This window comes from Eublepharis macularius, chromosome 3, assembly GCF_028583425.1.
Source record: "Eublepharis macularius isolate TG4126 chromosome 3, MPM_Emac_v1.0, whole genome shotgun sequence".
NCBI lineage: Eukaryota > Metazoa > Chordata > Lepidosauria > Squamata > Eublepharidae > Eublepharis > Eublepharis macularius.
In genome coordinates this window covers 2,858,165-2,871,104 of record NC_072792.1, presented here as the reverse complement: position 1 = coordinate 2,871,104, position 12,940 = coordinate 2,858,165, and the positions used below count along the sequence as shown (strand labels likewise).

Sequence of the window (12,940 nt, the reverse complement as noted above, 5' to 3'; positions counted from 1 at the left end):
AGCATTTCCCTGAGAGAAATATTGAGTCTAGTGAAGGAGGCTAACTGTGTGTGAAGCCTTAGAAGAGATCCGTGTGAATGAGTTTATAGGAAGTAGCTTTAAGAACCGAGAGCTACGTTTATGAAACCGATACGCTTCTTGACTAAATAAAAGTTTATTTTGTTTTGTTATATCCCAGAGTAGCTGTCATTGCTATATCCCATTCTTATCCTCAGGGCCACATAGAACCACGAAGGAGCCTGACGCTTAAACACGTTACCAAAGGGGAAATCTGAATAAAATATTTTGGAATAATATATTCCTGGTGGCAGCAAACTACCCAGAGGGTGTAAGGGGAAGATTAAAAGAAAAATCTACCCCAAAGAAAGTACAGGTCATAACAATCACCCTTAATAATAATTTGTAAAGGGTTGAAATGCTACCCTGTTTCCCATCTTCCTCATTTCAAATCATTTCCTCAAAAGGAGTTAGGGGCCGAAGCAAATCCTTGGACCAGATCAGCTTGGTGAACAGATGTTTCAGCTGGAGATATCTAAACCAAGATATCCTAATTCTGAACCTTTCTTCCACTATAGATTTCTGTAAGACAGATTTAATTGTGGAATACAGTACATCTAACAAGATGCTGCTCTTTTGGGGGGGGGGAAGGGTCTGTGGAAATCTGTTATTACAAGCTCAGACTGTCACGGGTTTGCAGAAAAATTCCCTTTCTCTGTACAAGCCCCCATTCTGTGGATCTTTTGATCTGCATTCTGTGGCCACATTCAGAACTAGATACAATATTTTTGGGACGTGCAGTTTCTGCTCTGGAAAATTGACAATTATGGATGTTTATTGGATCTCTACATTTGGCTCATATTGCCTTCACTGAAGCAACCCCCAATATTCACACTCCTGCAATGCCTACAAAGAAACTAACTGCTAATCTTTTAGTGTCTCGATGTCTTGTATTAATTTCATTACTAGTACTTTACAGAAATTAAAATGGTTTTAAAAATTTCAAGCTGAGAACTGGTGTGGGAGGAAACAGAAGAATGTAATTCAGACCGAGAGTGGGAGGGTGAATGTTTGTGGAAATGGCAAACAAAGATTAAATTTAATTTTTAAAAAATACCTGCCTCATCCCCAAGACATTCCCTTTCCTTAAACACTGTAGCCTCGTCTCTGCCCCTTTAAAGACTGTGTTCCTCATGGTCAGTATTTCTGTACATGTAGACATTTTTGCAGGATTTGGATTCCTGGGAATACAGACACATTATGCTACAAAATTAAATCCTGCCAATGATGCTCTGGCTGTAGGTGTTGAAGTAGAGTGGAAATGTGAACCAGGGAGAGCTGAGAACAGCGCAAGAGCCCAGGCTCCGTTTCTGGAAATGGCCCATAAACCTCTCCTCCAAGCACGCCTGATATTGGCTGAAAAATAGCAAAAGGCAGAATCTTTCCGCATCAGCCCCTTCTCTTTTTTTTATGGTAAACCCCCATTTCACAGCATTCAACTTTAAATGTATTGGTCTCCATTCTCTTTCTCTTCCAACCTCCAAGGTATTGATGATTGTTTTATGTATATTTACAGATCAAAGTAAACACATACGAGAGCCGGTGTCCCACGGGGTTTGTGTGAGAGGGCTGGGTCCAGACCAGGGAGGTCTTGGGTTCCGATCCCTGCTCAGCCAGGAAGTTCCCAATGTGGCTTACTAGTCAGTCACTCTCTCGCAGCCCTAACCTGTCCTGCAGCTGCTAGATGGGGAAGGTTGTGCCTAGCAGCAGCGCCGGTGCCCTCAGCAGCTCCTTCTGCCACTGCCAACCCCCTGTCAGCTTCAGGCTCCCCTCGCAGACTCTTTCCCTCCTGTCTTTTTGTGGGAACCCAACACGTGTCAGGCAACTCGTGTAGTTCAGCTCTGAGAAAGGAAGTTTCCACTCGGAGGATGGCAGCTGGGAGGGCCCCCGGCCTCAGTTAGGGCTGGATCCTGGAGGAGGCCTTTGTACAGGCCGCAAGGCTTGGGTTGGGCGGTCGGGCTGCAGCCATTTAGGGCTTCAAAGGTCAGAACTCTCACTTCACATTGGGCCTGTAAACATATGGAAAGCCAGTGCAAATGAGCAGCTACCAGTATGGCCACCCCAGTGTGTATCGTCCTAAGCTTTTCAGCTGTCTCATTTTGCGCTTACTATTGCTATAAAAGTCTTTTCTGTTTACTATGTACCATGTTAGAGTAATCAAGGGTAACCAACCACTGGCCTGCCCTTCTGCCATGTTCTCCAAAAATGAAGACTCTCTCTGCCGAGATGATTTTCTTGTACTACTCACCTGCCTTCCTTCTGTGTCTTTGATCCTTCCTTTTACAGTGCTCCACCACTTCCACTTTCATTGTATCCATGGCAGCAGGTATAGTACCTGCCTCTGATTGTGCACACAAGACAATTTACAAAGAAGTATCAATCGAGTAAAAGCTTTCTTATCCATGGGGACTGGAGGTTGCAAGTGAATACATTTTTCACCTGGCTGTATGAGGACAGCAGCCGTGCTTGAGACCTGCAGCCTGCTCTGCCGTTAGCACTGCTGCTGATGTGGCAAGAAGATAGCAGCATCGAGGGGTCAGGACACGCAGCCCACTCCTACTGCGGTCCTCTTGCCACTGAGCAGGCGGCAGGGACTGGTGAGCCTGGACCAAGGGCCACTTAAAAAGTCTTTCCTGCACGGATCTGCAAAGCTCTGCCGTTACCCTTTGCTCCCCTGCAGTCCTCCCAGTCCTCGCTGTAGTGCTGTTCATTGATTTGGCATATTTTTATCTCTCCTCCTTCAGGGCACTCAGGAGGGGGTGGAGGGACAACACCATTCTCCCCTCCTCCGCTTTGTCCTCACAAAAACCTTGGGAAATCTAACCCTGGATTCAGCTTGGAGAACATGAGTGCGGCTGACAGTCTCTCTGCAATGTATTGTTGAAGGCTTTCACGGCCGGAGAATGATGGTTGTTGTGGGTTTTCCGGGCTGTATTGCCGTGGTCTTGGCATTGTAGTTCCTGACGTTTCGCCAGCAGCTGTGGCTGGCATCTTCAGAGGTGTAGCACCAAAAGACAGAGATCTCTCAGTGTCACAGTGTGGAGAAGATGTTGGCAGGTCAACCCCACCCCTCCTGAGTAGATAAAAATGACCTGCCAACATCTTTTCCACACTGTGACACTGAGAGATCTCTGTCTTTTGGTGCTACACCTCTGAAGATGCCAGCCACAGCTGCTGGCGAAACGTCAGGAACTACAATGCCAAGACCACGGCAATACAGCCCGGAAAACCCACAACAACCATAGTCTCTCTACAAGCTTCATGGTGAGCGGAGATTGAAAACCTGGTCAGATCCCAGTCAGAAACTTTATGCACCTTACTGTGCTGTGCTAAGCACTGCCAAAGGGTTTAAAATCTCACTTTTGGAAGCAAACTAACGTGTGCAAAATACGTGTGTTTCCTCGGTGCAGAGGTTTGGACACGGAAGGCACCCGGCCTGACCACATTTTGACCACTTATTCCTCCTGTTCCTCACAAGTCCGTAATGTTTCCCCAACTTCCTTCTGTTGAGGAAGCCTTTCCGTCCTGGGAGCAACTTCACCACTGCTGTACAGGAGGCCTCACTCTCACCCAGGTGGCTGACCTGCGTGTGGGCTACAGAGACAAAATGTCCAGAAATGATGAAGCCATGGGAAAAAACTGGGCTGGGAAAATGGGGTATGTGTCTAACATATTTAACAACTTAAAGCTTGAATGCTTATGAGCTCTGTGGCTCCCCAGCTCCTTTTCATTCTGCCTCATTAAACATTTTCATTCTAATTTTTTTTTTTTTTTTTCAAAATGCATTTGTGGCAGAAATGTTCTTATTAGTGTAATCTTGCTGTCATCCATTTTAGAGACTTCTCAAAAACCAAGCAAAGAAAAAGTCAGAATTTACCAAGCTTACTTTTAAAAGCAAAAGTGGAAGAACATTTCCCTCAATTCAAACAAGTACAGTCTGATTTTGTTGTGAATCTTAAACTAACATTGACGAAGAAGTTGGGAATTGCCAGCTTCAGTTGCGCTGGGGGCGGGGGGGGGATTCCGAGGCCCCTCCTAGTGACAGTTTTCAGTGCAGATGGACTTCACTCTTTTCTTGCTTGGGGCTCCCAAGAGACATTCCTCATATCTTTAGTTAGGTGAGACTTACCCCACCCCCTTCCCAGTGCAAAAGGGGGGGGAAGCCTAGAAACTCCCCTGTGGCTGCGGGGATCTCCCCCAAGCCAAACTTCAGATCCCCCCAAATTACCAAACTGCATAAAGTGAACTGCACTACCTGCAGTTTCATGGACTGACCAAAGGCCACACGTGATGTGGTGGGGGCAGCCACGTTTGTGGACTGATGCTCAAAGTGGCACAAGTGAGGGGGCTGGCTCCCCCTCCTCCTTCTGTGAGGTCTCTCGCTCCCCCCTCCCGCCCCCAATGGCAGAAGTGAGCCAGCCGAGAGACGGATGTGGGAGGCTCATGGTTCAGTTCCCTGAAACCCCCCGCCCCCCCTGTACGGTTTTCATTTTAAGAATTAGGCCCTGCCCTCTCTTTATAATCAATAAGCTGAAGTGTGAATAACCCACGTGAAAACGCTTTCCTGTGCAGGGGAGGCTCGGCCATTTGCACCTTCAGCTGGCCAGGGAAGCAGGAGAGCCGCAGTTGCTCGGGGGGGGGGAATCAGCCGCAGTGTTTTGATCTTCAGCTTTGCCAATTTTTCAAGAATTCGCAGTATTGTATTAGTTAAAATAAATGGCTACGGGCCTGCTTTTTCCATTTCAGTTATTCTTAATTTGCTCCTCTCCCCAGTTTAATGTTTTTTCAAAATACTTCGAGGTGCTTTGTGTTCGTTCAGCTGTCTGTTGATTACTAATCATTAGTGGTAATTAGCTTGTAAACCTGGCACCTTGGCAGAGAGTTGGTTAACTTCACCTGGGCTTTGTTAATAGTCCTCATGGATCCCTTACATTATCACTGTTTGTCCCTGAATGCTCAACTGTACGACTTCTGAGGACGAGAGTTGCCCAGGGGAGTATCGGGAACAACAGTGTGACGCTGCATATCGGGAGGGGTGTGTTCAGGTTCAGTTGGGGCATTTTTCTCCAATGAGTGCGCTCAGGAGCGTTGCATCCCTAATACACAGGACAGACAGGAAAAAATGGCTCAAAATCTGGATCCATTTGGGGCATGTTCTTTTCCGTCAGCTTTGTTCAATGCTGGCCTCTCTCTGCCCTTCAAGTTAGCCCAAGGAGTGTGCCCGGAACCTTTGCTCAAGGTGGGCAGCATTTGGTGGTGGGGGGGGGGCTGCATAATACCTCTTGTGGCCAGTTTGGGAACTCGGTTATCTTAGGTGGTTCCTTACCCATTTCTCAAAATTTCCTTCCTTTTTGAGATGGTTCAAGTTTATTGCCACGAATAATTGCTAGGGTTGTAAGCTTTAAATGTTTAATCAGTATGATAATTGCATCAAAGGTAATTAATGCAGCAGATGACGTGGTGGGCTGCAGCATCCGGAGTTCTACGAACAGGGTTGGGTTTGAGCCATAACCTATCCAAAGCTTGCAGGCATTCTCTTCTCTTTGCTTGTCTCCCCCTACCATCAGGCCTCTGCAAACATTGCCTGGTACCAGAAGACGGTAACCAGTTTCAGGGCTGCAAACTGATTCTTTCTGCGGCAGAGAGAATTGCAGACCTCACCGACCAGAGAGCTATCTGTGATATTCACACTATATGCTGGGAATTTTGGATGCACATAACAAGATCTCCCCCCCCCCCATTTGCTCCTTGGCAATGCATCTGTAGAGTCTCAAACAGCTGGATTGAAGAACTGACCCCCTAGTTAGCACATGCATACTATTTCTAGGAATCTAGCAGAAGGAAGGGAAGCACCAGGTTGTGCTTTTTAAATTTTATTTTAAGCATTTGAGCTGCAGGAAATTTCCATAACCATCAGCCTAATTCCTGGTCTAGATAAACTGATGAGAAGCATGATTAAGACTAACATTGCCGAGCCTTTCTGAGGGAGCTCTGCCCCATCCCCAGTCTCTTAGAAGACTTTGAGAGTGCCAGCAAGCAGGAAGGCAGGGTGATCACGGAGGCCTAGGCACACGGACTTCCAGCAGTGCCACCTGAAGCTCAGTTCAGCCCCACATCCACGTCCATTGAAGTCAGTGGGCTTTGAAGGGTTAAATGCGGCTTAGAATTGCACTGCAAACTGCTTTTGACAAAACCCCTCTCTAAATACTCCTCTAAGAGTCTGGCAGTTGTGGGACAAAAAGATAGATCTTTTTATTCTACAACTAGTAACAAAGCCCATTGTGGGGGAAAATACAACGGGCTCTAGAAAGTGAAGTGCGGACAGGCGGGCATTGCCTCCTCCTCTGTCACTGATCCCGGCTGGGTGAAGGCGGGGGCCGGGCATGGCCACCTGCTCTGCACCTGATCCTGGCCTGGGCTTCCCACCGCGGTCTGCTCTCTGGAGGGATGGGCTGCCTCATCTGGGCTTCCCTCCATGGCAGTGCCCCAGGGTAGGCGGTGAGTTGTGTGGGATACAGTTAGGCTTTTATATATATAGTAGGATGAAGATAAAATGGAGAGGAGCCTCTTGGCTTGTACCGTGTTGTACGCTTTCTGAAATAAAACAAATGTTCCCAGGTACTCAAAACTCTGCTCCAAAATCATGAGACATCAGGTTCGCCGCATATCCTATGGTGCGCTCCAAACAGTCTGTGAACAGTCCACACTTTTATATTCATGCTTAAAGATTCTGTCATGGAAAGCTTAAATATGTAGTGATGACCTTCTTTGGTTCGAAGCCTACAATGGAGCTAGGGTTGTTCTTAGTAGATGAGACCACATTCGAGGTTCAGACGGGACAGTCTAGGTGTAGAGAACATGTCTTTTTGGGGATGTCCCGAGCATTTCCTCACTTCGAGTCCTGTCTGCGAAAAGAGCCTGGAGTCGCTTCTTCGGTTGTGTTGGGTGTCTCAGGTGATGTGTTGCTGCCCCCTGGTGGGGTTGATGGTCTGTGGAGAATTTTTGGAGCCCTGAGGTAGCATGCAGGTTAAACACAGACAGGGCATCCTTGTCCGCCAGATTAAGGTACTTAGACCTGGGCAGTGTCCACCATATATCACACCCCTCCAATCCTTAACAATCTATAACAATACTGTAAGCTGCTAAAGGGTTTCATGGAGACAATTCCTCTTCCCTCACATGTTTCCTACACTCAGCATTTCCTGGCTCCTGGAGAGGAATACTCGTGCTTTGAAACTGCTTGTTTTTCAGATTTTCCAGTGGGTCCGCCAGCTCCTCTCTTGTCTGTGGGTGCCCCTGTTAGACTCTCCTATAAGTAGGCCGGGACCATCAAGTTTTGTTAGGGGGGTAACAGTAAGAATTTCACATATTGATGTCACCCAGCCAAACACTCCTTGATTTCACACAGAGCAGCAATTTCAGATATGGTGACCCCACACTTCTCACCAAGTCTGAAGGTTTTGTAGTGGCACAGATTTAGTTTAGCTGCTGAGGAGCAAGCAGTCATAGAATACTTGGAAAACAGTACAGTTTCTGTTAATGATTTGAAAGTCTAGTTGTTTGACGTGGGGAAACAGCCTTGCAAGCCCGTGCAGGAGTGAGAAAGTGAGCAGCCAACTCGAGTCACCTGCACACCTGCTCCTCCTCCAGTCCCCAATTCTTTCTCTCCCTGGGTACCTGTCGCTGCTACCCTCAGGCCAATTAGTAGGGTGTGTTCCACCTGAGGGCTAGAGTTCAGGCACTCTGTCGCTTTGCTGGTTAAAGGGTTTGTTCTGTGTTTTGCCTTCTTGTCCCACTCGGCCCCTTCTCTTCCTGAAGCTGTATTGCTTAGGTGTCACGATGACTTTAGATGGGGCAGTGGCTGGAAACGGTCCTCCTCCTGGCTAGGGCCATCTGCAGTTCCATTATCACTGAATGGCTCTGTGTTTGGGAGGTGAATCGTTCCCGTTCCTCCTCCTCCCCCTGCCAACCAGTGAAAAAGTATTTATAAACTCTGAGCCTGTACAGAGTGCAGACCCAATTATCACACTTTTGGGGTCTGAACTTTGGTACTACAGCTGGTATAAAATCTGAAGGTGCAAAATGACTGTGGTGCAGGCACGGGGGTGGGGTGGGGGGAATGGAGGAACAAGCTTTGGAAAGCAAGGCAGGTGCGCAGGAGCAAGATGGGCAGGGTCTGCACACCTTCAGACCCAGGAAACAATGTGTGTGGCTGTGGGAGAAGGCAGCCGGAATCGGGGCAAGAATGGCAAGAGGCGGGAGGATGAGGGGAAGGGGCGGGCTCTGCTGATCCACTGAACTTGTTTCATAATTTTGTTATTAGTCTGAGACTTTATAACAATCTCTTTGTATATTGCATCGCTAGCATCCTGTGCGATAAACTTGTAGCTGAAAGTCTCACTGAGTGGATATCTTGCTAGTTTGAGACGTTGGTTTCAATTTAGGAACCAAATCCTTAGCTGTAGGACTGTAGCCTGGTCAAATTTCATTTAAAGTTGACCAAATAGGAATATAAAATCAGCAGCTGGGCAGGAATCCCAAGCAGATTTGGACGTCTGTTGTTCGCTCTGCTCGAGAGCTCTTAAATGTTCCCTGGTTGCTTTTGAGACTGATGGCGAGCGACACAGCAGCGGAGCCTGCGTGAGGAGGAGATGCAGCAACCCGTGCCACAGCTTGCCTAACAAACAGCAGGGCAGTCTTGCTTTCCCAGCGTTGCCTCCAAGGGATTGAACGCTGCCGCACATTTATGTGAAGTGTAATCCTTTCACTGCTGCACTGTGCAGAAGGTGCTTAAAGAGGTGTTCGTCCTCTTCATTTCAAGTTAATTTTTTTTTTGTTTTTCAGATTTACTTGAAAGAAATTTTAAGAGAAATAGGCATCTACAATGTGAAGGGGACGCACAAGAACACTTGGGAGCTTAAACCAGAATATAGACATTACCAAGGGGAAGATAAGAGCGACTGACAGAACACCTCAGCTAGCTGGCGAGGAACACCGGACAGTTGGCTCCCTGGATGACAACTGCAAAGAGCAACTGGTTTGCAAGAAAGAAGCTTGATTTTTTTTTAAAAAAAAAAAGGTGTTGCCAAGAACATACGGCTTGTGTGTATGTATGTTTTGGTAAATAGAATAAATGTGTATTAGATTTCTTTAACGTTTGGCATTTTTAATGACATTTTGAAAAAAGGCAGTGTTTATACGGCCGGAAGCCCTATTGATTGAGGTGCCAGGTTTCTTGTTAGTGAAATACGAGTGGCCATGAATCGCCAAATATAGATGAAGCTTAAGGCCCCATTTATGGCAGGGGGCATGGTATAGAATGGACTTTTTCAGGATCATATCTTATAAAACACAGCCAATAGAGATCTGCAATCTTCCTTAATGCGAGAGGGGGGGAGGGCATCTGTTCTTTTGCTGTTATAGAGACAAATTATAGAGAGAAGAAATAACATCTAGCCCAGCTCCGTACAGCACAACATAGAATTTCTGCAGCCGCAAGGGAGGGCAGTTTTCACCATCCCCGCCCCCCCCCCCTCCGGCAAGAGATCCCCCTGCTCCTGGAGATCCCCCCTCCCCTAGGAGCAGCATTTGGGGGAATGTTGGGGCTCTTGCAGGTGAGAAGAACAATGGGAAATCCCACCAACCCACCCGGTCGCCACAGAAATTCTGGGCAGGGTCCTTGGCAATGTGTTTCCCTGTGAAAAAACAAATGTTTCGAGCCATTGTATTAATAAAAGCAGCTTTTTCATTTAGATCAATGCAAATGTCTCTGCTTTCGTGGCTGCCTTCCTTGAAAGGGATAACACTTCTCTATTCAATACAGCCAGGCATGCGTTAATGGTGAAGTTGTTTGCCAGTTATCCTGCCTTTTGGATCCATCGGATGTAACAGGTACAGCTCGAGACTGACTTGTTACCTCATTCAGCAGAGAGGAGACAAAGTTCTGTACAAACTGAACCAAATGCTAGGGTCAGGGTGTGACACACACACACACACCCCATTTCTTTTCCACCTTAAGAGGGTTTTTTTGCTTTATTTCTTTTACAGCTTTCACTGCTGTTGGTGGTGTGGCGCAGGGGGCTGTGCCACGTGGGACAGGAGGTGGGGACATGCATGGCCGGATGCTTCACCATACCAAGAAAACTCCCCGCTCTTAGAAAGCTAGCATGCCAGAGAAAAAGGTTCTTGCCTACTTCTGTCCCTCACATGCTTTTTTGTGTGCAAAGAGCATTTTATATGGAAGAACATCCAGTCCTATAATTTATATTTATTTATATTTCAATTTATATACCGCCCATCACAGGGGCTCTGGGCGGTGAACAGTTTAAAATCGATAAAAACAAAAAAACAACAATGCTAAAATCAATATACAAAACAATAATGAAATAAATTAACCTAATTGCACTTGGTTAGTTGCACTTGGTTACCTGCAGCCTGAAGCAATACAGTCCTGGTATAGTTTGCAGTGGCAGTGAGATTTCAGAGAACTTCTACGCGGCCTCTCCAGCGAACTTGCTCTGGACAGACAGAAAGCACCATAAAAGTTGTTCACAGTCAATAAAAGAAATGGGCAGAAAGAGACTCTGAGGCTGAGATGGGATGTCTGTGCTGCATACCGGCACAGATGGGTTTCCACTCATATGCTCAGAATGAGAGAGCGCTCCTTATGCAACACGCAGTTCACTTGGGTTAGTAGCCAGCTTAACTAACCAGAACCTTCAAGTCTGCAGTGCATACCGTCAGTGGGAGAGGACTGCTGCTGTCTTGCTCTGCCATCCGGCTGGCCAGCCGCTGTTGGAAACACAATACTGGACCTTGGGGATGAACTGGCCAGTTGGGATGTGCCCCCAAAGCCCTTCCCTGTCATGACAGCAGGTCTTGGAGATAATGGGGGGAGGGGGAGGAAGTAAATGTCAGGGGCGGGGTATGTGTGCCCTCAGCAGTGTTTCGAAGACTCATAATACAAACTTCAATGGCTAGACCACAGTGTGTGCATTTTAAGTGTGAAATTGTGATAAGTATGTGATACTTAATTGTGATAAGGGTCATAGTGGGAGTTGGGAGAATCACCATCACAGCCTTTTGGTCCAGGGGAGGTAAACTATACTGCTGGGAAAGTGCCTTCCAGGGACTCAGGCAGGGCTTTGGGGGCTTTCATGAGGAACTTCTCTCAGGCCACACCCTAGAAAAGCCTCCAGGCAGTTACGCCTTGTCTGGCTAGCAGACAGGAGGATGTGTGCTTGGCTCTTACGGGAGTGGCTGCACTCCTCCTCACATCTTCCCTTTTTCTTCCCCCAGGTGGTGAAAGGGCTGGAGAAAGCCTGATTCTATCGGAGGCCATCTCCCCCTAGCCCAAGGCTTCCCCCTACCACCACCAGAGGAGGAAAAATGGAGAGAGCAGCAAGAGAGGCCCCATGCCGGGGGGGGGGCTCTCTGTTTAGGCTCAGAGCTCCAACAGAAGCCTGCAGGGGCATTTGGCATCAGAGAGGCCTGACAGAGCACTATGCAATGGTGATACTCCTTTCTCATCTTGGCCGGGAGGTCTAAGCATTAGAGTGCCCCCAGCGTGCCCACACAGAACAGAAGGTGCCCCCCCTTAAACTGGGGGGCTCAAATGAGGCAGCTTTATGGGGGCAAGGAGGTCATTGCAACATTAGCGGCCTTGCGCAAGGCTGAGTTTACAATCACACGCGGAAGGTTATAATGCGCCTATGGCTCACCCAATCCCATCAGCGCTCAGAGGATCAGCCCTAGTTAGTACTTTGTGGGAAGACCCAATGGGAAATGGCACCTGATACCTGCCCTGGAAGGTAGCACAGAATACCTTTACTAAAAGGATGCATGTGCCCAACTGTGGCAGGTATCAGTCAACAGGAAATAAAGCTAGGAGCCTTAAAATTGGCCACCAGCTGCACTGCCAAAAATGTAGGAAATTGGAACATCCAGGCCCAGATTAGCTCCAAAACATTGGCTCTGGTGGTTAAATAGCATGACGGAAGGGAAATGGAGGTGTAAGCACTCGGGCTGGCCTCTGCCATCTTTAATAGCCATTTCATCCTGGCTGCATGTGGTATTAAATGGCACCCGGCCTCTGGATTTAAAATGGCAGCTTATCTTGCAGCCAGAGGACCTCCAGCTAACAGTCGCTGAGACCCAGGCATGAATGGAATGCCGCACAGGGATGCGGCGTGATCAGTGGTGATTGGATTTACAGGCTCCCTAGCCCCTCAGGAATCCAGCGCAACAAAGGTCTCGCAGAGTCATCCCCACTTAGCACAATCCTTTTCCTCCTCTTGTGATGAGATCTATCCTTGATTGCGGAGCTAAACAAATGGCATTCATTAGTATTTACAGTTCATTCCTGGTAAGGTACATTCTCCAGTGGTCCGGAGTGGGGCAGTCAAGACCTCTGGGGTAGCTCCTCCTCCGTCTCTTACGCAGGGCCGGACAGATCTGCGATCCTAGGGGGAGGGGCTCCCAGGCAGCTCAGTTTTTTCCGGCCCTGCTCTGCAGGCAGACATAGTTTTCTTTGCTCCGTGGGAGCAGCGATCCTAGGAAGAAGAAAAGAGACGCAGGCTCGCTGGGGAAAGGAAGGAAGTATTCCTCCAACCCCTCCCCCCCCCTCCTGTTCCGAGTGCAAGGCTTGAAGGCCTCGGGAGCGAGCAGCAGAGCCGACGATCCTAGGAAGCTAGGACCCGGCTTCTGCGGAGGCGCCACTTTGCAAACGGCTGGAAACGCCGTAGAAAAGCCGCGGGAAGAGAAGGACGCCCGGCGCGGTTTCTGAGCGGCGGCGGCCTCGTATTTAGCGTCTTGCTCGTGAGTATTCCGATGGACCCCGTGGAGAGGCCTCGGAACCTCGAGGAAGCGGGGGAGGGGGGAGGGG

General features: G+C 48.2%; 1 protein-coding gene across 2 annotated transcripts in view; it reads left to right on the top strand.

The window, feature by feature from the left end:
• Positions 1–9,211, top strand: part of GTF2F2 (general transcription factor IIF subunit 2) — a 98,534-nt gene extending 89,323 nt beyond the window's left edge. For both annotated transcript variants that reach the window (XM_054973684.1, XM_054973683.1), the window contains one exon: positions 8,902–9,211. In XM_054973684.1, the coding sequence (XP_054829659.1) occupies positions 8,902–9,021 (120 nt within the window). In that variant the 3' untranslated portion in view covers positions 9,022–9,211. The remainder of the gene's footprint in view (positions 1–8,901) is intronic.
• Positions 9,212–12,940: the final 3,729 nt, after the last annotated feature.